This window comes from Diabrotica virgifera, chromosome 4 (genome assembly GCF_917563875.1).
Source record: "Diabrotica virgifera virgifera chromosome 4, PGI_DIABVI_V3a".
In the NCBI taxonomy this organism is placed as follows: domain Eukaryota; kingdom Metazoa; phylum Arthropoda; class Insecta; order Coleoptera; family Chrysomelidae; genus Diabrotica; species Diabrotica virgifera.
In genome coordinates, this window is record NC_065446.1 from 40,929,655 (window position 1) to 40,956,521 (window position 26,867).

Genomic DNA, 26,867 nt, shown 5'->3' on the forward strand with positions numbered 1-26,867 from the left:
GGTAATTCTGCATGAAAAAATAATGACCGTTTGCTTTATAAACATATGTCCGCAAATACTTCATTTCCGAGATACGGGATGTTGAATTTTTTCTTACAAACTGTCTATTTATTTATTGCTGTAAAACCGCTTGAGATATGCAAATGCATTTTGGTATATTTTAAGAGGTAGTTATTGCGCATTTTTGACATATAATTAAGAATTATATATTCACCATTAGCGTGCATATCTAAATTGTCTGTCAAAAAATGCGCAATAACTACCTCTTAAAACAACCGGTTTTAGAGCAATAAATAAATCGTCAGTTTGTAAGAAAAAATTTAACATCCCTATCTCGGAAACGAAGCATTTGCGGACATATGTATGTCCGCAAATGTAAATGTATGAAGCAAACGGTCATTATTTTTTCATGCAGAATTACCCCTTAAAGTTTGTTGCACTTATTTAGAAACACCCTTTACTGATGAAGAACATGGCTAGTTGTTAACGTACCTAATTTTTTATTATCCACCAAAAGCAAATGAATCAAAAAAGAAAATGATAAGTAAACCTAAGGCTACAATTGAGTTTTAATTTCAATATTTTATCTATGGTAGAATATTCCACAGGGTGTTACGAAGTTTAAGTAAGGAAAAAACAGTATGATTGTTACACCAGGTATAAAATGACATTTAACTGTCTGGCAAACATATTATTACAGCGATATTCTTAAATAATAAGGCTACAACATACTAAAAAAATCACTTTAATCGGACAACAGGTTTAGGAAATTCGAGACATTTAACATGTCCCATTTTTAAGGTCTTCCGTTAATTTTGCCGGTGTGTATTCCTTATCGAAAGGGTTCATTTTGCATAGAAAAAATTAATGTTTTTCGATATACTCATTTACGATTCACTCAATTTTTGTTGTAGAAAAATTTTTTTCAACCCAAGTTCTTGGGAATTAAATAACCTACAATTTTATATTGAAACATTTTTTCGTATCTCTGCTGCTAAACTTTCTATTCTGAAGAAAATGGCATTTTTTACCAAACTACAAAAATTCGTTATTCGCTTTTAACTCCATTTTTTTAAAAACTATTCATTCTGAGCCAGTCAAACTTCTAGAATCTATTAATAATACATAAATAAATAGGATCAATAAGGCCAATGACTAAAAACGCCGCTAACTTACATTATTATGCTTCCAATATTTTTTTAAATATATTGATTTTTTAACCGTAACTTTTTTTATTTTTTATCTTAGAAAGTTTGTTAAAAAATTTTTGTAGGTTTCTATAAGATCTATAAGCCTATTAATATTAAATCTTTTTAAAATCCTCAGTCGCAAAAAGAGGTGACTTTGAAAGGGTTGGTAAAGGTGGTTTTTGCATGTTATTACAAGTTTTAATTGTCAATAGGTCACTCAGTTTTTGCCGTAGAAAAAAGTTTTGCAAACCAGGTTCTTGGGAGTTAAGTAGGCTACAATTTCATATTTAAACATTTTTTCGTATCTCTGATGCTAATCTTGCTATTCTAAAGAATAGGTCATTTTTTTCCAAACTACAAAAATTCATTATTCATTATTAACTCCATTTTTTTAAACAATCATTCTAAGCCGGTCAAACTTCTAGAACCTATTAATAATACTTAACAAAAAAAGACCAAATAAGGTCAATGACTAATTTTAATTAGAGTGATGATTAGGGGGTTGCTTGCGATCACCTTTTTCGCTGAAAAAAAAATAGGGACTGACATTCTTTTCATTATAAGTCACTTAATGTTTGAGCTAGAGACTTTTTTTATTTCTGGAGATATACATTTTTAAGTACTTTAAATTAGTTTAAACAAGTTGTCCTCGAAAAATGCATAGTTTTCCCGTCTTTTGACTTTGACACTACATTATTTAGCATTTGACGAAAAAGAGCCAACATAATATGTTATATTATAATAAAGTATAGCTCGATTACTATTGGTCTTAAAGAAAATTAAAAAAAAAAAACGGTTTTGTTTATTTTTCAAAAGGTACATTTTTGTTAGTAAAGTTGTTTTGATAAAACGAAAACTTTTGGAGTTATTAGCAGAAAACCTATTAAAAACATTGATTTTTTCGATATAAAACTAACACTTTCGATAGCGAATAAATCGAAAACTATCAATTTTATCAAAAAAATGTATACAACGTTTTTTGCTTAGAATAAACGTTTTTACCAACTTTTGCAATTAAAATATAATAAAAAATTTCCACTTCGAAATGGGGTGGCAGCCATCCCCATGGTAAAAGCGCCTTTCGGCATGATATAGATTTTGATCCTTGGGCTATCCACTACTTATTCTCAAATTTTTAAGCAAATCGATCCATTCTGTAAAAATTGCGAGGTTTTGTCCTATTTTAAGCTTCATTACTTGGACTAAATGGCAATGATGTCGATAAGTTGAAAGGTGATAGAGTGAGACGTCCTGAATGGCGAAATATTCACGTACATTTTGTCTAAAATTAAAAAAAAACGCAAGGAAAGTAAAGGTAAGAAAATTAAGGGGGGAGGCAGGTCGAAATATCTTGACAAAAGAAGACTCAAAGAGGAAATCCAAGGAATGGAGGGCCACGTCCGAAACTTTGAAAATGGATACGAGAAGATAAAAGATATGGCAGAAGAGTGCAGTCCGCAGGGTAAGAGAACAAATAGTCGCGCCTATTGGTGAACTGATATGATCGAAGAAATAAGAAGAGGCTACATCGAGCTAAGAAGAAAAATCACGGGAAATATAGGAATCGAGTGATATGTAGAAGAGGAGGTAGAAAGATTAAAAACCATGAAGGATCTGGTGCGAGAAATAAATGGCGAAAAAAGGAGATGTTGGAAAGAACTTTGCGAACATCTTGGAAAAGGATATCTGGGGAGACATCTACCGAGTAGTTATCAAGAAATTTACATGGACAGAAGGCTTCTTTAAGATCTTGAAGAGCTGGAAGAAAGAACTGGCCAAAGATCTTTTTCCACGGAAGGAAAAAGTAAGCTTTAAGCCACTCCAGGTGGAGACACCGTGACTGAATTCACAAGAGTAGAAGTGACGGAAGCGGGTAGAATCGAACTCTCAACAAAGTGAAGACCTGTGTCCGAAAGCAAGCAAACAAAGTGGCTTACGTGTCAGGATGCCTGAGATATGTAATCTGCAGAAATAAAGTTATGAGACTTGTAGGGAAAGTACTTATATGTATATAAATAAGTACTTGTATATAAATTGTGTATAGTAAGTCCATCAATGACATACGCGATAGAAACAGGAGAAATGAGAATTGATTTTAAAACTCACCAGTATAGATAAAATTGTAGTTGAAGGAATAGTTTACTTAAAAAATTTCCCATTATGCCAATAATGCTAGATAATTTCTCAAACACAAATAAAATAACTAATAAAATTATTTAAAATGACAAACAAGTCTGATTGACATTTCTTCTTTTACATTTTGTTTCTTGTCAAACAAAAAGGTGGAGAAAAAGGATAGGAAGAAAAACTTGACTTGGTCTAATGTCACCTTAGGGAAGTTATATGTAATTTTCACTAGGAATTTAAAGGCATTATATTTCTATTAATCCTGTGTTAATTAATAATAATAAATAAGAAATTAACAATAAGGAACCAAAGAAAACAAAACAGTATAAAATACGATGAACAGATCAAACTTTAAGGGTAGCCCGACATACTTATGCAAAATGTAAGCTTCACATCAACAATGTTCTACTGGATTAACAAGATGGTGGTAAAATCAACAATAACATATGAATCATTGGTAGTATGGTATCCAAAGATGTGGCAAAAATATCTTCAAAAAACCGAGGAAGAAATAATAAACGCCATGAGCACTATACAAAATAAGAAAGACCCAGGTAAGGAAGGATTAGTATTGAAAATGATACGATATGGAGCCACAGAAATGAATGGACGCACCTAAGAGAGGCTTACATTCGACAATGGATGGAATAGCTACTGATCATGAAAGACTAACTTGCCTTGGAATTACTCATGTAGATTCTGACTCACTACTCAAAAAGAACCGTTCTTGTCGGGAAAAAAAGCCTGAATTCAAACACATAATGACTCTTCTTCTTCCTTCTTGTATGTAGGCTTTAAAGCCTGTTTCTTCTTCAATAGTAGCCTTCTAAATTGTTTAAATTATCGCACCATCTTTTTCTTGGTCTGCCAATACTTCTTCGTCCATTTGGTGACTTATTTCGTGCTATTCGTACTATCCTATCCTCTGCCATTCTACTAATGTGTTCGTTCCACTCCTGTTTCCGTTTTTTCACCCATCCATTTATGTCTTCTACATTGCATGATCTTCTTATGCTTTCGCTTCTCTCCCTATCCAACGGACTTTTCCCTGATATTCGTCGAAGTATTTTCATCGCTGTTGTTTCTAGTAGTCAGGTCTAGTAGTAGGTTTCTAGATGTGTCAGGTCTTGTCTCCACCGTGTATGTTAATATAGGTCTAATTGCTGCTTTATAGATTCTTGCTAGTTTTGTGTCTTGTCTTAGGTGTTTGTTCTTCCAGATTGTGTCATTAAGAGATCCCGCCGCTTAACTTGCTTTTAAGCTTTGTTGTCGTACTTCCTCTTCAACATCTCCGTAACTGGTTATATCTATTCCCAGATATCTAATCCTTGCTTTCTGCTTTATTATTTTCCCATCAATTTCGATTTTACTCCGTAGTGCGTATTTAGATGTTGTCACACATTTGGTTTTTTCTGCTGATATTATCATATGGTATTTCTTAGCTGTTGTATGTATTATAGTCTATAGTATTTGTTATCACTGTATTTCTTGGCTGTTGTATTGAAGACGTGTGTTAATTTTTGGAGATCGTCTTCTGTCTCGGCGATTAATGCGGCGTCGTCTGCATAACATAATATTTGGATTTCTTTGTTCCCCATTCTGTAACCATGACCTTTACCTACTGCTTCTATTACTTCGTCCATTATTATATTAAAGAGAAATGGGTTTAACGAGTCACCTTGTCTGACTCCGCTTTGTACTGGTATAAACTGTGTTAGTTTTCCATTTATCTTTGCCTGTATTCGACTATGGAAGTAGATGTTTTCGATGGTTTGTGTAATATTGATTGGTATGTTTCTTCTATAGAGTAAGTGTAAGACGTCTTCGACTTGGATGCGATCGAAAGCCTTTGTCAGGTCTATAAAACATAGATAATATGCTGGTTTATTGTACTCGATGGCCTTTTCTGTGATTTGTCTCAGTACAAATACGGCGTCTACGCAAGATCTTCCGGATCTGAATCCTTGTTGTTCATCTGATAAAGTTGTTAGTTTATTGATTTTGTTGGTTAGGACTTTTGTGGTTAGCTTAAGTGCCGTGTTCAGTAGATTTATACCTCTATAATTGTTGGGGTCTTCTTTGTTTCCTTTCTTGAACATTGTTATCATTATGCTGTTTCGCCATGCGTCTGGTATCTTGCAGTGCAATATTAATTTTTGTATAAGTTTTGTCATCTCTAGGGTTACACTTTCTCCTCCGTATTTTAGAAGCTCTATTTTAGAATCTGATCCTGGCGACTTTCTATTTTTGAGTGAGTTTATGGCTATCTCTACTTCCTGAAAATTGATTTCCATTTCGTGTCTTAATTCAGGTACGTTATTGTGTTGATTATTATTTTCCTTTCCCTTAAACAGTTCCGTCAAGTATCTTTCCCATTCGTTTGCTGGTATGTTATTATATATTCCTTCAATTCTGCCATTTCTTTCCGTTGGTTTCTTATGAATCTCCATATTTGTTTTTGTGTACCGTAGAAGTCGCTTTCCATCCTTTTTGTAAACCGTTCCCTGTGTTCATTTTTTGTTCTTCTTACCAACTGCTTCGTTTCATTTCGTATTCTTCTATAGGAGTCTCTGGATTCTGGAGTATTTGATGTTTTATACTTCATGTAGGCCTCTCGTTTCACTTTACATTTCTGTTTTAGATAACACTCACTGGGAAAATATACCCGGTGAAAAACATGGCAAAATGTGTATTGATGTCGGACATGCACTAATAGGGCTGAAGTACTATACAAAACAAGCAGAAATCAGCTCAAAATCATCACAGGTTTTCTTACTGGCCAGACGCCACCTTGACGAGACACCAGCATAAAATGAGGCTGTTTCTTGGAGAGTTAAACTATAGACTCTATAGCAGAGAATCTGAAACAATCGACCATATCTCGCAAGACTACGAGGTACTAGATCTCAGACGGCACACCGTTTTTCGTATCGAGATTTTTTTTTCGAGTATCTTAAATAAATGAAAGATGTACAAGGTTATTCACTATATTTTGACCCCCCTGTAAACTGCTTTATTTACAGAATTAGAAAAAAAATGTAAAATACAAAAGTTATTCGATTTTTAAATTACGATTTTTTGACATATATATCGCACTGGTGACGTCATCCATCTGGACGTGACGACGTAATCGACTATTTTTTTAAGGAGAATAGGGGAATAAACATTAACATGATTTTATTTATACAAGGTGCCCAAAGAAATTTTTTTAATTAAATTAATTGACATAAAAAGAAGAATGTATGTAATTTATTTAATTAAAAATACATTCTACTGCTGTCATAAAACAGAAATAAATGTTTATTGAACAAATAAACATTACTTTTCACTTAAATGCATTGTTCAAGCGCCACACATCTGCTTCTTGACAGTTTGAACATTGAATTTACCCAAAAAGCAATGTTTATTTGTGCAATAAACTTTTATTTCTGTTTTCTAATAGCAGTAGAAGATCTTCTTTTTGTGTCAATTAATTTAATTCAAAAACATTTTTTTGGACACTCTGTATAAATAATTATCTTAATGTTTATATTACTGAATATAGAATTGAATAAGCTTTCAAATGAGCTAGCACACGACCCATATTCTCATTTAAAAAAATAGTCGATTACGTCATCACGCCCAGATGGATGACGTCACTAGTATGATGTATATGTCAAAAAATCATAATTTAAAAATCGAATAACTTTTGTATTTTACATTTTTTTCTAATTCTGTAAATAAAGCAGTTTATAGGGGGGTCAAAATATAGTGAATAACCCTGTATTCGCGGTGTGCAAGTACTTGGAAGGGAAACGAGAAACGACCGTGCGCGAGTCGCGGAGAAATATTGCAACTATCTTAAATAATTCATATTGTCAATTGAAATTGTCAAATTGACGTATATTTCATACCGTCTGTCATTGACGCATAAAAATTATATATTGCTCCACAATATTGATATGATATGCAATTATTATATAAAGGTAAATTTAATTAATTGTATTTTGCTTGCAGTACAGTGGAACCTCGATAAGTCGGCCCCCGATAACCCGGAAGTCCGGTTAACCCGGACCGATTTTCATCGGACAAACATTTCAAGAATAAAAATGTATGTATTATGTTAAAACATTTTATCTGCAGCCGCTTCTGGAATGTCTTAAAAATATCGAATTTCACTGATAAAACTTCCCTTCAATCATAATATAATATTTGAGAGATAATGGATATCTGTGTAATTTGAACTATATGATAGTAAAAATGACTCATGCACACAACAGGCACCTGTTATTCCTTTATTTATTTTCAACTGTCTTTTAAAAAATTGTTTTTTAAACAATGGTCTTTTAAACAATGAACGAGTCACTGTTCTTAAATTACATAACATCATTCCCATGGCAGACCAGACGAAATTGACACAACCAAACTGACTGAGTTTTTTTATCTAGAAATGAATAATACTCTAAATTGTCTATATACTAAACTCTATACAACTATAGGTAACTGTGCACATATATTTCATATTATTTTGCTTATAAGGGACTTTATCTATAAGTATACCGTATTTTATTAATTTTTACCATGCTCTCCGGCTAACCCGGATTTTCGATAACCCGGATCGGCCGCGGTCCCGATTAATCCGAGTTATCGAGGTTCCACTGTACTGCATTTTAATATCTAATTTTATTTACTACATACAATTAGGCATTCCAAATCACGTGATATAATATGGCTGCTGGATGGCGAAACTGTCATCCATAGGCGTATCCAATGTTTAAACCACTTCATATTTAATTTGCTATCACAATTTCACAAATTTCGCTACACAATTAACAAAAAAACAAAACCAAACAGGATATTCTTTACAAATTTGTCAATATTCAATGTAAACATTAGATACGCCATGACCACCCCCCTTAACTATGTCTATGGTCATGTCAGTTTAGCCATCCACCGGCCACCACTGACAGTTCATTGGAATCCCTAATTGTTTACGTTTGCTAAACATAACCTGCATCTTATTTTTTCTTCTTATTATTTTTTTGGACTATGGCCTTGACAATTATCCAGCAACCAGGACTAATATAATTGGCCAATATAATTAAAAGTGCGAATAAAAGTACAGAGCGTAGAAATAGAGGTCGCTTTGCCGAACTTGCACGGTCCCAATAATCAGTCAATTGGCTGCTACCGGTTTATAACGAACATTCATACTCAGCTACTTCTTTATCGACGAAACCTTGTTAACAAGATCAGTTCATTATAAATACAGTCAAACCTGCCATATCCGGATCAATGTGGCGACAGACCGATCCGGATATGAAAAAATCCGGATATCAAGGCCACTACTTCTTCTCTGAAACATTTTCTCCTTCATACATTCCAGTAATCAACGCCGTCAATAACTTTCGTCGATAGACACGTTTTATAGATTCTATAATACATTATTTCGCCATCTTTTAGTTCTTCTTTTAATGCGTTGTCCAACAGCATGACTGCCTTTCTCGGTAGATTTCGGTAGATCTGGACGGCGCAGAATCGTACGGATATGGGGAGGTCCGGATATGACAGGTCCGGATATGGCAGGTTGTACTGTAACAGTAAATCATGTAATACCTTCATGAGATCGAAATTGACGTAAAGCATTCTCTCACTCCCATTTAAACTATTAGCTATGCTATTAAAACATTACTTACACGTCATCTAACCATTTAGTCTTGCTCTGCTCGGGAAAATTGATAATGTTCTTCAGACTATTGACTGGTTCAACTTTGATATCAGGCTTAGGTGAAGGAGGATTGACGACAACCACGTCAGAATCAGAATCTGAATCCTTAATTACGACTGGATCGCTATCAAAATCGTCTAACACCTTTTTAATTCTGTCTTTTGTAGACATAGGCGATAGAGCCGCAGCCATTATTTTATCTCTCCTCGTCATGAAAGAGTTGTCAAACGATGATCTAGGTGTAAAAAATTGTGTGGAGTCAAGTATCTCTCTATACAATTTCTTTTCATTTAAGCGTATGGAAGAATTCATATTGAATGATGAAGTACCATTTAATAATCCGAATGTTGAATTATATTTTTCTTTTAACTGTCGTTCGTTCTGTACAATTTTTGGTTTAGAAATACTTCCACTGTATGGCCGTAGATAGTTTAATCCTACAACAATTTTTTTATTATTTTAAACAGCATTGTGTTATACACCCCTGGTCAAAAAATCTGGACACCTTAAAAATGGGTCATTTTTGATGTCTCGAATTTCCTAAACCTGTTGTCCGATTTAAGTGATTTTTTTAATATATTATAGTCTTATTCTTTAGCAATATCGCTGTAATAATATTGTTGCTAGACAGGTAAATTGTCATTGTATACCGGGTGTACCAATCAAACTGTATTTTTTTTCTCAAAGTTCGCCACACCCTGTGGAATGTTCTAGCATTTATATAATACTGAAATTAAAACAAAATTTAAGGCCTCAGGTTTTCTTAACATTTTGTTTTTAGATTCATTCGCTTGTGACGGATAATAAAAAAGTTAGGTAATTTAACAACTAGCCATGTTTTTCATCAATACAGGGTGTTTTTAAATAAGTATGACAAACTTTAAGGGGTAATTCTACATGAAAAAATAATAACAGTTTGCTTTATGAACGTATCTTCGCAAATGCTTCGTTTCCGAGATACGGGGTGTTGAAATTTTTCTTACAAACTGACGATTTATGTATTGCTCTAAAACCGGTTAAGAAATGCAAATGAAATTTGGTGGGTTTTAAGAGGTAGTTATTACGCATTCTTGACATACAACTAAGAATCTTATATTCACCATTGGCGCGCATACGGGTAATATGACCCGTACGGGCAATGGTCTGAATTTTTTATAGAAAAAATTATTACGTCACTGAGATATTTCAAATTAAAAATCATTTTTGAATTCCTCATTCAATTTAGAACAAAAAATCTTTCTTGCCTTTTTTCATATGAGACGCCGTTTTTATACAAAAAAATAAAACAAATAAAACGTTTATAAAGTATTTGAAATAAGTTTCTATGCATATGGAAACTACCTCGAATACTTTTACTGAATACTGTAAGCGTTACGATGTTTTATTTTTTGCGTAAAAACGGCGCCTCATATGGAAAAAAGCAAGAAAGATTGTTTGTTGTAAATTGAACGAGGAATTCAAAAATGATTTTTAATTTGAAAGATCTCAGTAGCGTACTATTTTTTTTTAATTCAGACCATTACCCGTACGGGTCATATTACCCGTATGCGCGCCTATGGTGAATATAAAATTCTTAATTGTATGTCAAAAAATGGGCACTGAACGAGTCCGGTTGAATGTGTTTAGCAATAATTATTGTTTGTTTTATGTTTATACTTTTGTAATATTGTCTCCCTGTGAAATTTTATTAAGTAAATTTTACAGGGAGGTAATAAGAATAAAATTGTATAAAATTATATTGAAAAAATTAAAAAATAAATAATAAAAAAAATAATATGTATACAAAAAATTTAAAAAAAAAACAAGAAAAAAGAAATAAAAAAGTATAATAAATTATAAAATAAAAAAGAGAAAGTGATTAAAAACACAAAGGTCTAAACCTCTGCGGTGTCGAACCAAGTTGAAGCCTTAGCGCTGTGTTAAAAAAAACTTATATATTTATTAGTATTAAGTATTAGCATTTAGTTTTTTTGTCAATTTCATTATTTGTAAATTAATTTAAGTTGGTTAAGGCCATGAATGAAGAGTATACCTGCCGGCCAAATTAATGTTTCCACTCCCCTTTTTGGTTTTTTTGCTTTTTATTGATTTCAGTATCTACCTACGTATGTATGTGTGTGCACAAGTATTATATGTGCGCATATGTACGTAATCTTATTATATTTGGAATATTGTAGCAAACAGTAATTTAGTATCTATCTTGGCTGAATGGATCAAGTAATCCAAAGCCGCCAATAAGGAAAGAAAAAAAAACATAAGCGAATGAATTAAAAAACAGAATGTTAAGAAAACCTGAGGCTATAGTTGGGTTTTAATTTCAGTATTCTATAAATGCTAGAATATTCCACAGGGTGTGGCGAACTTTGAGAAAAAAACACAGTTTGATTGGTACACCCGGTATACAATGACAATTTACCTGTCTAGCAACAATATTATTACAGCGATATTGTTAAAGAATAAGGCTATAATCTATTAAAAAAATCACTTAAATCGGACAACAGGTTTAGGAAATTCGAGACATCAAAAATGACCCATTTTAAGGTGTCCGGATTTTTTTGACAAGGAGTGTATTTTTTAAAACGATGAGATTGGTAGAGTATGGATACAGAAACAGTAAAATGAAGTAAAGAATATTTTTAGAGGTATAGAACTTTGAAATAGAATAAAACAAATATGATTTTCAACGAAAATTTTGTTTTCGTTTATAAATTCGCAAAGTTGTTCGTTCGTTCGTGCGTTGCCGCCCCTGCAGTGTTTGGAGCCAACCTACCGATGTATTCCTATGTAATTTTGTCTCCTGAATCCAAATCTGAAAACAGCATTTCGATATCTCAAACCATCTACGAGATAATCGACCTCAAAGTCAACTTTCATCTCGGCACAGCAATTTAGGGTCTTTTAGCAATTTTAGATAGCGAGAGAATTCTGCTTTTCTCTGTTTCAAACATTAGAATCAGTATGGTTGTATATTACAAGCGGGTTTGCCACTCTGTGAGTTATCATAAATAAATCCTCTTCCAGTATTCCACAGCAGTTAACATCGATAATCCTCTACAAGTACCTGCCTAACGCTAACTTTCACGGCCCATGCCGTGAAGTGCGGCAACGTTGTCAAGAAGATTCTCATTTAGTTTGTACTGGGGGTATCCTTCGTACACTGAATCTTATGTGTGAAATACGCTATAGAAACGCATTAAACCTAATGTACGTAAAAATTCAAATGAAAATTTCATATTATTTCAATAGACATATATATTATCATAGACACAGTGTCATGCTGAGCGAATTGACGACACCATCTTTTTTTGTGGCTCAGTGCTGTTTCACTCTTACGCACAGTAAAGCTGCAACAATAGTCCTCCCTTTCCGTGCCTATACCTCCACTCAGTTTCATGTTAGTTTCTCGATACAATGTGCTAGAAAGAGATACCGCAAACCTGCCCAATAGATCTTGTCAGGAAGCGCGGAGGGTAAGCTCAATATATGATAATATATATTATATGTCTATGATCAGGATCCTAAAGGTATGATTCCGACAACGACTGCAGAAGGCAGTTACAGTTGTCACCATAACGGATGTCATTACTTTGCACTATTAATTTGTATAATTGACGACTCTGACGACTGACTAATGATATATAATTTTGTTTTGCTGACTAATAAGGAAATTGCACATTTTTTTTATTAGATAATTATGTTCAGTTTTGTATAAAAATGAGATTTCCAAAATTTCACGCTTCAAAAACTCATAATAACAACTTAGAAGTACAAATTTAAAGTCTTCTTTATTTTAAAATAGTTCAAACGACCCGTGACGTCACAGAGTTTAACTATACTTCATCTGATTTACTAACCGTTGCACTTCATCCGCGTCATAGCTTTTGAAGTCGCATGATACCAACGCACGAAATATTTAGGCGGTAGGTGTGTTCTTTTTTAGAATCACGTTACCGAACACACTGGAATTACAGCCACTAGACATATTTTATTATATACGCGTAGAAATAATATTTGAAGATTTCTATCAATATTAACCTAAAAAAATACACAATAATATGTTTAATTTAATTTGTATAAATGGATTATAAAGCGTTTTTATAAAGCACATTTGTTCGGAACACACTGTAACTGTAATCGAACGAAGGTGACATTTTAGAATAAATTGGTAACATTTATTTGACAGTTGCGGTGATGACACTTCATATTTGTTTATATTCTTTACTATAAGTATATGTTTTATTATACTTACTGTTTTTATTATTTACTTAAAAATATACATTTCACCTAATTTTATCACGACTTGGAATAATCGAGGTATCTGACAACTTTTTTAGTTGTTATTGTAGACATATACAAAGAAACCTATGGCTTCATGCCAAGAGTTCGGAGCCGTTTTTATTTATTAACAATGCAGTGCAAAAACGCTTGCACAGCAAATCTTAAAAGATTATAACTTCATTCTTGTTCTCTATTTCTTAAGTTTTTACTTATTTACATTGAATATTAATTTGTTTTGTTATATAATCCACGTTCACAATAATTATGTGATCTATTTGATTTAACATGTATTCAGGATTTTTTATACTTTGGCAACTATGTCAACTTAGATCTCTGGCGTAGATAATGACGTGCAACGGTAAGTAAATTATACGGACTATATGTGGTTCCGTTTATGGTTATATTTACGTATATTCTTCTTCTTCTTCTTTAGTTTATTGGCCTCCACCTACTTGGGTATTTGCCCAGCTCGTCGTTGGGGAATAAAGGAAAAATATTTATATTCTAATGACATTTATCGTATGTCATTGTAATAATATATACCAGTTTGTTGAGATTGGAGTTTGATACAGTTTTTGAAGGAAAGGAAAGAAGGTTTACTATGGAAAATAAAACCATTTTGTAAAAGTACAAATTTTCTATGAATAGTTCAAAGGATCAAAAACACTTTTAACGTCACATAACTGTATTTTTTACTGACGTTTATAATGTCTAATTTAAAATTATATATACAATGGACCGTGATAGTGTGACGTCAAAACGTCAAAAGGTTTCCAAACACGTTGTGTCTAGGTATACGCTAACGTGTACGCAAATAAAAAAGTTAGGTAGAATTAAACGTCATAACAAATATTTTTCTATCAAACAAACACTAAACATATCAAAATAGCGTGTATCAAAATATGCAGTCACTGCCCACGCTAAATAGTCACTAGCTTGATGAAGTTTAACTTTTTTATTCGCGTACATTTTAGCGTGTACCTATACACAACGTGTTTGGAAACCTTTTTTTGACGTTTTGACGTCACGACTATCGCGGTCCATTGGTGTAGAATGTAAACATACAACCCCGTGACGTCACGACGCGTTTTGGGGTGGCTGGTATAAGTTGAATTTTTAGCGTGTACCTATACACAACGTGTTTGGAAACCTTTTTTTGACGTTTTGACGTCACGACTACCGCGGTCCATTGGTGTAGAATGTAAACATACAACCCCGTGACGTCACGACACGTTTTGGGGTGGCTGGTATAAGTTGAATTTTTAGTCGTCTTTAGGGGCCAAATAAAAGACAACAAAACTTTTTTATCTTTGATACAGGTTCTAAATTATGTTCTGTTGTGATTGATACCATTTTTTTCGAATTTAAAATTTATGCATTTATGCAAGTTCCCTATTTTAAAACAGCACTTACTCAAAAATCATGCTCCATATAAAGAAACAAAATGTGTGTGGTTGATAAATAAGAACCAAAACTACTTTCAAGAGAAATGTTAAGAGTAAGAATAGATCCCTGAAATCAAAATTATATTTTACCTTTTCTAAGAGCATCAGCTCTTTTTAGGGAAGATGATTTCTGTTCTCTGACAAATGTTACATCTTCATCACTGGATGGTTTGAGTTCTTTAACAAATAATACATCTTTACTATCTGTTCCGTTTACCGATTTTTTACTAAAACTGTTACCATATGGAGTAGACGTAAATTTTCCAGTCCTAGCATTACCGCTGAGAGTATTTCCATTTATTTTTTTACTGCTAATATTTATATCATCTTCATCGTCATCTAGAACTACTGATTCTATCTTTTTTATACTAGGAGTTTTATATACAGATGGTCTTCTCAAAGGTTTTGGACTCATATAATAATTCTCTCCTGCAATGTAAAATTACACTTACTACTACTTATAAATAAAAATAAATATAATTTCAAAATTGTTATTACTGTTTTCAGTTCCAAGTTTTAATAATCCCATTACAACTACATAAATAATCATAGATTAATGGATGTATTGTATTCGTTAGGCTTTCTACAAAATTCAATAAAAAATACACATACACATAATGTCTGTCTGAAGTCACATATAAAAATTTTGCATATATTGTGGTTCTTGTGACAATATTAGTGCAGTCTCTGAAGGTGGATATGAGCTATTACCTCCGATTTTGTGAACCTCCATTGATTTTCATGAAAATTGGTAATTGGTACATTGGTAGAGAATACCTCAAGGAACAAAAGTGATATGGTGGCAACTTGCACTTTTACTCTGGGGGTGAAATTATTTTATTAAAAATAACCCCATAAATCAATTGAGGAACAAATTCTAAGCAAAATTTGTTAAAGTTATTAAAATAAATCAATACTTTTTGGGTTATTAAAGATCAAAGGTTTTAATTTTTCATGAAAAAAAATGCATGTTTTAAAACGATTCTTCATAAATAACTCATAGTACATTCTTTCACGGTTTTTGCTCTAAATTTTAAAGAACCGCTTGGATTGACATGAAATTTGACATACGCATAGCTTACATGTCAAAGAAAAAAAGTGATATTGTGCCGATGTGTGCTTTTGCTCTGGGGGTGACTTTCACCCCCTCTTGGGGGTGAAAAAATATATGTCCAAAATAAGTCCGGAAATGGGTAAACTGACTAATTTTAAGTATCTTTTGTTCTATAGAGCTTTTTCGCCAAGTCAACACTTTTCCAGTTATTTGCTAGTGAATATGTTCATTTTTCAACAAAATAACCACATTTTTAGACGGTTTTTCGCAAATAAATCAAAAATTAAGTATTTTGTCGAAAAAATCGTTCTTAGCAAAAATATAGCCTGTAAAAAAGTAAAAAAATGGTGTACGCGTTAGGTCACTGGACCTTGTAGAACCAGAATTATAGCCAATGAAAAATAGATTCATATTTCCCAAATTTCAAATAGAATATTTCGACGTGGAATATCCAAAAAATTAAGCGCTTTTTGTAGAAAACCCATTTTAACTTTTTTAAAATGTTAAAAAAAACGCTTTATTTCTGTTTTTATAAAAAGTTTCTAGCATTAAATTTAAGCAAGTTACGCTCAAAATAAAGTTGGTAACTTTTGTTTTGGCAAAAAAAAAATCGGGAAGACCTCCCCCTAATTAGCAATTTAAATGAAATTAATCGTTACCGCTCCACAAATTATTTTACTTATGTTGTGTTTATGTGATCTGTAAGTTTCATCGATTCAAAGTGCTTATTTTTAAAAATATGCTTTTTTAAAAATAACTTAAAAATTGTTAGAGATACCAAAAATCCCGAAAAACAAAAAAAGTCAGCATTGCTTTTCTGAATATCATGTTTTTTTCGTTTTTCTGCTAGACAAAAATTGATTAAGATTTGGTGTTTCTAAATTTGCATACATTCGTGATCAGTGACTCGTTCAACCCCTTTTAACTACAGCCCTTTCAAAAATAATGACTTTGAACCGATGAAACTTACAGATCATATAAACAATACATACACAAGTCAAAAAACTTGTGAAGTTGTAACAATTAAGTTCATTTGAGATACTAATTAGGGGGTGATTTTCCCGATTTTTTTACCAAAAAAAAAGGGACTAAGTTTATTTTGAGCGTACCTTGTTTACTTTTAATGCTAGAAATTTTTTTATAAGACAAAAATGAAGCTTTTTTAAACACTTTAAATAAGTTGTAATAAGTTTTTCCCGAAATGTGCTTCATTTTTGGTTATTTCACGTTAAAGTATTCCATTTGGAATTTGACGAATATGAAATTATTTTTCATTAGCTATAACTCTGCTTCTACTAGGTATAGAGACGTGATATATACAATATTTTTTTTAATTTTTTACAGGCTATATTTTTGCTAGGAATGTTTTTTCGACCAAATACTTACTATTTGATTTATTTGCGAAAAACCGTCTAAAAGCGTGGTTATTTTGTTGAAAAAATGAACATATTTACTGGCAAATAACTCGAAAAGTATTGACTTAGTAAAAAACTCTATAGAATAAAAGTTACTTAAAATTAGTCAGTTTATCCATTTCCGGACTTACTTTGGACGAATATTTTTTCACCCCCAAGAGGGGGTGAAATGCACCCCCAGGGCAAAAGCACATATCGGCACAATATCACTTCTTTTCTTTGACTTGTTAGCTATGTGTATGCCAAATTTCATGCTAATCCAAGCGGTTCTTTAAAATTTAGAGGTTATGCAATATTTTGCCGTTAAAGAACGGACTATCAGCAACTATAACTTTTTGCAGAACAGATATTAGGTTTGTTCTAGCAAACAGTCAAACTAGTCAGAAACCGTAAGCAAACAGTTGGTCAGTGAGAAAACATAATACAGTCACCAGTGCTATTCCCTCTACTCGCGCTGGTCGACTATTCGCTGATGGTTTCAAACCGTTTGAAACTGATGCTAGAACAAACCTAATATTACCCAAATTGAAGATATACAGGGTGTCTCGAAAAGATTGGTCATAAATTAAACCACACATTCTGGGGTCAAAAATAGTTCGATTGAACCTAACTTACCTTAGTACAAATGTGCTCATAAAAAAAGTTACAGCCCTTTCAAGTTACAAAATGAAAATCGATTTTTTTCAATATATCGAAAACTATGTGAGATTTTTTTATTGAAAATGGACATGTATCATTCATATGGCAGGAACATCTTAAAACAAAGTTATAGTGAAATTTGTCCACCCCATAAAAATTGTATGGGGGTTTTGTTCCCTTAAACCCACCCCAAACTTTTGTGTACGTTCCAATTAATTCGTTGTTGTGATACCAATAGTTAAACACAACGTTTTTAAAACTTTTTGCCTCTTAGCATTTTTTCGATAAGCCAGTTTTTATCGAGATGCGGCTTCTTTTTTAATATATTTACATAAAAATTTTATGGGGGTTTTGTTCCTTTAAACCCCCCAAATGTTTGTGTACGTTCCAATTAAACTATTATTGTGGTACCATTAGTTAAATACAGTGTTTTTAAAACTTTTTTGCCTCTTAGTATTTTTTTGACAAGTCACCTTTTATCGAGATGTGGCTTCTTTTTCAAAATGTACTTAAAAATGTAAATTATAAATAAAATTTCAGATTATTAATAGGTCTCTATAATCGTACTTAACCATATACAAATATGTGGTGGATTCGACAAATATTCAAAATATGGTGATAAACACTGGCTTATCGAAAAAGTACTAAGAGGCAAAAAGTTATAAAAACGTTGTGTTTAACTAATGGTGCTACAAAAATAATTTAATTGTAACGTACACAAAAGTTTGGGGGGGTTTAAAGGAACAAAACCCCCATAAAATTTTTATGGGGTGCACAAATTTCACTTTAATTTTTTTTAAGATGTTGCTGCCATAAGAATGCCACATGTCCATTTTCAATAAAAAATCTTTTCGAGAGTTTTCGATATAACAAAAAAATCGATTTGTCATTTTGTAACTTCAAAGGGCTGTAACTTTTTTGTGTGCACTATTGTATATAGGTAAGTGAGGTTCAATCAACCTATTTTTCACCCCAGAATCTGTGGTATAATTTATGACCAATCTTTTCGGGACACCCTGTATAATAAAAAATCGAATAAATTCCTTACTTGAAAAACTTTTTAATATTAATTCAAAGTGAGTTGTAGATAATTGAATGTATATTTTTTTCAACGAGTGCTCAAATCTAAGTACCTATTCAATTACTACCTATTCCAGCTTAACACGTTCGGTGTCCATCTTGAACAAGCGCCACTTGGCTGGTAACACATATTTAAATCGTTCATTTAGTAACACAGTACTACTGACGCCACTTATGCGTCATCGGTACCTTTGATAAAACCTTCGGGACGCTACTCGTGCGTCAAGGACACCGAACGTGTTAAATAACAAGAAAACGATGCATTTTATAACACTTACTTATTACAGCTGCCACCCACGTTAGGCCGGGCCGAAAATTTTTTTTTTTTTATTTTTCTACACGGCTAGTTGCCAAAAGTTGGGACTAGTATTTATATAATCCTATACCAAATTTGGGCCGGTTTAAAAAATATTTAACCGGGCCCCCTGGCCCTTAAAAATTTTTTTTTGGGTCGAATTTTTTTTTTAAATTCTTGTACAAGGCTAGTTGCTAAAAGTTGTAACTTTGTAACTAATATTTATATAATCCTATACCAAATTTGGGACGATTTATAAAGTAATTAACCGGGCTCCCCGGCCTTTCAAGAATTCTTATATTGTTAAAAAAATGTTTGGGGCTATTAAAAACGCTTCTGTTGTCATATTCTATTATTAAGCAAAAGAAAGATAATACAGTAGACAGGAAAAATACTTAAGCTTTTAAATGCCGTTTTAGAAGATCTAAACTAAATCTTCAAAGATAATACAGTGCTAGTCATCAACAAAAATAAAATTCGGAGAGGAGTTAAGGGAAACAGACGGCAACTCTAGCATGGGAATAAAAATTTAAACAAGTCAATATTGAAGGGCTACACTTTGATGAAAGGAAAGATCAAACCATGGTATTCGGAAAGGCGAGACGAATTATGAAAACTAAAGACCATATAGCTTTAATTGAAGGACCCCTTAGTTTATATTTTGGGTACTTTGATCTTAGCCAGTCTCATGTCATAGATATTGTCGAAGGAATATTAGACTACGTACAAAGCCATAATATAGATCTAGGCAAATTAGGTGTTATGGGATGTGATGGTTCAAATGTAAATACGGGGCTGGAAGGTGGAATCATACGAATTATAGAAAGGCGAGTAAATAAACCAGTACAGTGGAGTGTATGCCCGTTGCACGCTAATGAACTTCCCTTGCGATATTTGCTGCAAAAACTAGATGGCAACATAAAAGGTCTCTATTCATATTCTGAGCCGATTGAATCCCTTCTTGCCAATTACGAAAAAATGCCTGTTATTAAATTTAACACCATAGAAATCCTGTCCTGCCTCTTGTAAATGAAAATGATCCAAGTTCAGATCAATAGTATTTGTCCAAACTATCCTAAGCAATAATTGGAGATGGAATATGTTCTCAAAGTTTGGCAGAGAAAAGTCCAGGGAAGATGGCACAAACACGTTGGTTCACGACAGACAACAGCTAACCGCATTCTTAGAGTTTATGTAGCTACAACTGATCCTTGAGAAAGCTTAAAGATTTTAGCTGAGTTTGTAATATAAGTATATTCACGTATGAGGTATATATATATATATATATATATATATATATATATATATATATATATATATATATATATATATATATATATAAGATAAAAACACAGCCAAAATTGGAATATGGTGCCAGACATCTATGGAAATCAATGCAGCCCTCGAGAGATTTTCCGAATAATATCTCATCAATTTATCAATAAAGTTATTTAAGACAATGCTTACTTTGCACACCCGGAAATCATTCAAATTTGTATGTTAACAGATTAACGTTAACGTATTAGAGAGGATGCTCTCAGAAGGATTTTAAAATGTAGGAAGGCCGGTATAAAAATTGTGCTTTCATAGTATCCCAAATCCCTAAATCAATTTCGATGCAGAAGATTACATATATCTCATAGACTGGATGAATAGTACTGTAACAAATCCTCCTCTAATAGAGCATTTAGCAGACGAAGAATAATTGTGGGACATGGTGAAACAAGTTCCAAAGTTTGACAATTTTCCTTGTCATACTCAAGCAGTGGAGAGGTGTGTGAAGATAATTACTGATGCATCAATAAAAGTGTATGGTGAAGAATCTAGAGATGGTTATATTCGAGCTAAACTTGATGCCAGAAAGAATTAAGCAATATTTAAAAGTAAATGTCGACACTATGCTTCAAGGAATGAGTAAGTAAAAATGTTGAGCAAAGGAGGGTGGGTGAGTGCAGCAACCTCATCGTGGTGAGTACTGGGTTAAATGATTATACGAAATAATGTTAAATATGTGCATAATAGTTCAATATAAAAACCTTTTGTGCCGAATATTGATTCAAGCAAAAAGCTGCACAGTTCACAGCACAAAAATAGTAAATAAATATGCATTGGTTACCCCTCTTTTATATTTTTGGTCCTGGGGGCCGGTTAAATCTTTTTACATCATGATGAAAATTTTTTAATAAGATAGTTGTAAATAATAAATTTTGTGGAAGTATAGAAAACAAAAGTTTTCAGTGTTTTATTGTGAGATAAAATGAACTTCCATCAAGTTTTTTAGATTGGAAAATATTAACATTACCTTGCCAGTATATATATGATAATCTTATACAGAGTTGGGCTAAAGAATGGAACCAAGCAAATATCTTTGAAACGAAAAGAACAATATTTTTGAAACTTTGCATACAAGTACAGTGACGCAAAACGCATCTGTTGCTATACTTTTTGTTACTAGTTCACTTCCGGTTTCACCGGAAATACCCTTAACTTATTTATTTTAAATGGGACACCCTGTATATTTTTGCAGATTTTGAAATAACTTATTATTTGTAATTCATAAATACCAAGTTTGGAAGAAAAAACTATTAAAACAAGAAATAAATCTCTTTACAGTTAAAAAATAGGTTAATTTATTTACGTTAGACCAATGATAACAAAAATAAAAAAAAATCATTTCAAATGTTGAAAATGCCCGCCATTCACCTCTTGACAACGTGCAAGCCTATAAATAAATTCTTGAGTCACTCTTTCCAGAATTTCTCCACGTATTAGATCACATTCATGAATTATTCTCTGTCTCAAATCCTGCAAGCATGTTGGTCTATTAACGTAAACCCGTGATTTTAGATAACCCCAAAGAAAAAAATCTAACGGGTTGAGGTCGGGAGAACGAGCTGGCCACTCTAGGAATCCTCTACGTCCAATCCATTGATTTGGAAAATTCATATCCAAAAAATCCCTAACCCGTCGATCATAGTGGGGAGGCGCTCCATCTTGTTGAAACCAAAAATTTTGTGGTAACTGGCCATTCTGTTGAAGTGCAGGAATAATTTGGTTATTTAGTAAATTTAAATACTTGTCACCATTCAAATTTCCGTCTATGAAAAAAGGGCCTATTAGTCTATTTTGAACAATTCCCATCCAAACATTTAACTTTTGTGGATGTTGGGTATGTGCTTCAATAATCCAACGAGGATTCTCATTTGACCAATACCTACAGTTATGGCGGTTAACGGTTCCATTTAAGCAAAAAGTTGCCTCATCGGAAAACACTACATTACTTGCAAAATGTTCGTCATTGTTACAAATGTCCATCATTCGTTCGCAAAACTCTAGCCGTCGGTCAAAATCATCATCTGACAATTCTTGAACCAATTGTATCTTATACGGATGATATTTTTCCATTTTCAATATTCTCCTTACAGATCGTTGACTTATTCCATGGTTTAGTGCCAAATTTGTTGTGGAAGTTTGAGGTGATTCCTCTAAATCAATTGCAATATTTTGTTTAATAACTTCGTTCGTTGCAGTCCGTGGTCTTCCAGTTTTTGGCAAATTTTTGACTATCCCAGCTGCATTAAAACGTTTCAATGTTTTAGTAACCGTTGAACGTGATATAGGATTTCTTTCAGGATGCAATTCATTAAAAATATTACACACCTCGTCATGAGTTCTAACACGATCACCATGACCGATTATCATTAATATTTCAATGCGATCTCTTTCACTTAAATGAACCATTTTGAATAAAACTTATTTCTGTCAATTAGTTCAGTAACAGTTACCTACTATGCTAAATTCAAATAAATACAACAATAGTTTTAGTCTATAGTATGGATGGTAGTACTCGTTTATTTTTAATACAAAAAATTATCTACAGACACTTTTTAACTATTTTTTTCTTCCAAATTTGGTATGTATGAATTAAAAAAAATAAGTTCTTTCAAAATCTGCAAAAATATACAGGGTTTCCCATTTAAAATAAATAAGTTAAGGATATTTCCGGTGAAACCGGAAGTGAACTAGTAACAAAAAGTATAGCAACAGATGCGTTTTGCGTCACTGTACTTGCATGCAAAGTTTCAAAAAGATTGTTCTTTTCGTTTCGAAGATATTTGCTTGGTTCCATTCTTTAGCCCAACCCAGTATATGTAAAATGCAATATGCATAAATTCCAGACTCATGAACAGATTCATAATATTAACACACGCTTTAGAGGGAACCTTGCCCCAAAGTTTTGTAGGCTGGAGAGGTGCAGAGATGGCCCATCATGTCTGGCTATACATTTCTTTAATAAATTACCCCTAATAATTCGAGAACTGCCCTTAGATACATACAAAATAAAAATCAAAGAACTTCTTTTGGTGGGTGCTTACTATTCTCAGGAGGAATATCTCGGGGCTACCCTGTTGTGATAGTCCTACAGCTCTCTTAAATGTTCTGTGTGCTCTTGTGTTTTTATGCTAATATTCTAACTTTGTGTTAAGTATTTAGACTACCTAGGTGATAAAATTTTATAGATTTTACTTATTAAGTGTTAGTTTGCCAATGTATTTCAATGATGCATTTTAACAGACTTTGACTTATGTAAATACTTTGTATATTGACATCAATAAACTGAATTGAATTGAAGTAACGGTCGAATCCATCAATTACCTACTTTAAATATTTAAAAATCGTTTTCTTGCTCTCCTGAGAAATTTGGCTCTTTGCAGTTACGTCATTCTTCTTCTGGACCGGCGATATATAATAATAGTCTCCTGTTTTATACCGCTAATGTGGCTTTGGGATTATAGTAGGATAGTCTGCTATCTCTAGTGTCTACGGTATACAAGGAAGGTAACAGGGCCAGTACTGCCCTTCAACCGCCTATTATTACCCCTGGTTTTAACCAAGGTACTCATTTTATTCAGGCTGAGTCTACCTGGGGCCTATAGACATTTTTTAAAATGTTCATTCGAGAAACTAACCAAATTATTTGTCAATGTATGTACCAGTACCAGTACCAACAATAGGTTTTAATAGACAATAGCAACGTTTTAAACAAACCATTTTACTAGAATATCGCCTATGTCTTTCTAATACCTCGTAACCCCAAAATCACGATTGTTCAGGAGATAAGAAAAACTATTGCTATTCATACTCTCAACAATGGGGATACAAGCTATTATAAACCCATTTAATAATATAAATAATGAAGTATGGCTTACAAGGTTGTTTGAATATGCGAGTTTAGCTTTACATTATACAAATCTGCAAAAAAACGGATTTTCCAATTTTTGTGGGTTACGGGGTATTAGAACAACACAGATGATATAGAGGTTATATTACTTACGATCTAAGTTGATAGACTGAACTCTTCTGATCTTAGGGCTCATACATGAATCAATAGAATCCAAAGCACTGAAAACATAAATAATAATAATTACATTAATTTTGAGAACTTATATGGGAGAATGAAATAATATAGTTTTAATAGTGTTCACAAAACCAAATTATGAAAGAAATTCCTTATATTTTTTTTACTAATTTCTGATAAATATTTCTCAAGTGAACAAATGATTTAGTTCCTATTTTTAGTTTACAACATTAAAGTCTGTCATTTTTTATGTCATGTTAATAAACAATACCTATATTTTAATAACTGTTTTATTTATTTATTTTCAACGGGCTGCTGCCCAATAGGATTAACAAGTTTATAATATTATATTCCAATATACTTGTAATAATGTGTGTTAATAATTAAAAATACAATAGAATAGTAATAATAATACAATAGGTTTGTTCGTAGTACGATCCAATCAATCAGCAACCGTTGCGAACCATCAGACGCATGCGCAGTTAACAGTTCGAGTTCGTAGACTACGAACGCGCTTGCGTCTGACGGTTGGCAACGGTTGCTGATCGTTCTACGAACAAACCTAATAAAATAAATTATAAATATCACAAACTTAATCATGTAATTCAGATTTACATATCACAATAATGACTACAGTCGGAAAAATGAAAGAATACCCATGAACGATCACATCAATCACTTATTTTGTATTTGTGGTCTTTTCTATAGCAAACATTTGTCATTTATAGAAAATGACAGCAAATACAAAATAAGTGATTGATGTGATCGTTCATGGGTATTCTTTCATTTTTCCGACTGTATCTATTCCACAACCACTCAAATAAGCATTTGCCGGAGGTAAAAAATGAATTCAGCCTTCAGTGCAAAAAAATCTAGATCAGGGCGAATATTTGCCCATCTTAGTGCTCGAGATAAAAAGTTGTTATAAGCATAGTTGGTACTATAAATCGGAACATGGAAAGTTTGGTTTAGTTGTGTTCTACGGAGAGGTACATAGAGACCAACCTGCTCAAGTAGCAGAGGACACAAAACTGTTGAATTAATTATGCCCTAAAACATCTTTGCATTTTTAATTAATGGTCAGTAATGCAATGAGAGAATACCAAGTTGGATTTCAATTTGATGATATATTACTTGATTTAACTCAAAAGGTATACCCTGTTTATACGCTACATATTTCAATAACTTGTGTTGGACTGTCTCGATTTTTGATATGTAAATACAGTAATACCCCGAACTTACGCGATAGGTGGGACCGAGCGATAATCATGTAAGTCGAATTCACGTAAGTCGGGGTATAATTTCGTATATGTGTATGTTTTGATGACATTATTATTCTTCTTAGATATAAAACAAAAATCCTTTTATAAAAGTAACAAACACCCACTCCATTAGACAAAACTGTAGATAAGAAATACCTAATACAAAATAAAATGGCTGATTCTGTGTGAAAAGTCCAAACATGTATAAATACATTGGATGAGCAATAGTGTGTGGGTGGTAATTCTATCTCGTCGATAACTAAACGATTATGTGGCGCTTAAATAATGAATCGATAAGATTTTAAAATCGCATATCAAATAACAAATCGACAAGATTTGAAAATCGCGTAACTCTGGGTTCGCGTAAGTCGGGGTAGTGTAAGTCGAGGTATTACTGTATTATAATATGGAGACCATACACAAGAACAATACTCTAGGTGAGGTCTAACTAAAGTACAAGAAATATAGTAATTTAATTGCTTCAATATTCTGAAAGTCTCTAGTGCATCTTTTATAAAACCAAACATTTGTAAAGATTTGGAAATTTTTGACATACAGTTGAGTCCAGGGTTCTTTACCTGTGTGTCATTATTTAAAGCATACGAAATAAGTCAGAAATTTACTAAATGCAACAGCAAGTGACAGAAAGTGGGTACTACTCCAATCACGGGTTATAGTATAAAATTTGACGTTATCAAATAAATAGAATGTCTAATGTAAGTATTGCTTTAAAATTTTGGTGCATAATTACAGCTACATTTGAAGTAGCTTAATAAATTCTTTTAATATCATTGATAACAAATAAACAATTTATAAAAAAATTCAATAACATATTTTCTTTTTGTTATGTTATTCACTTTGGTGGAAACTTAAACACAACCCCATTCCTTAACTGTCTCAATGAGGTTAGCTTTGTACTTTGTAAAAATTAATCGCAAAAAATACACTTACCATATAATTTCACACTCCAATATAAAAATAGTTATGAAAACAACTGTTTGTGTACTATAAAAAAC

General features: G+C 32.6%; 1 protein-coding gene across 1 annotated transcript in view; it reads right to left on the reverse strand.

Moving 5' to 3' along the window:
* The window catches only part of LOC114325510 (sentrin-specific protease 1), a 50,809-nt gene that overhangs the window by 22,824 nt on the left and 1,118 nt on the right, over window positions 1-26,867 (reverse strand). The window contains exons 2-4 of the mRNA XM_028273575.2: window positions 24,566-24,633; window positions 14,838-15,176; window positions 8,993-9,461 (exon numbers count right to left, since the gene is read on the reverse strand). Coding sequence (XP_028129376.2) covers window positions 8,993-9,461; window positions 14,838-15,176; window positions 24,566-24,633 — 876 coding nt within the window. The remainder of the gene's footprint in view (window positions 1-8,992; window positions 9,462-14,837; window positions 15,177-24,565; window positions 24,634-26,867) is intronic.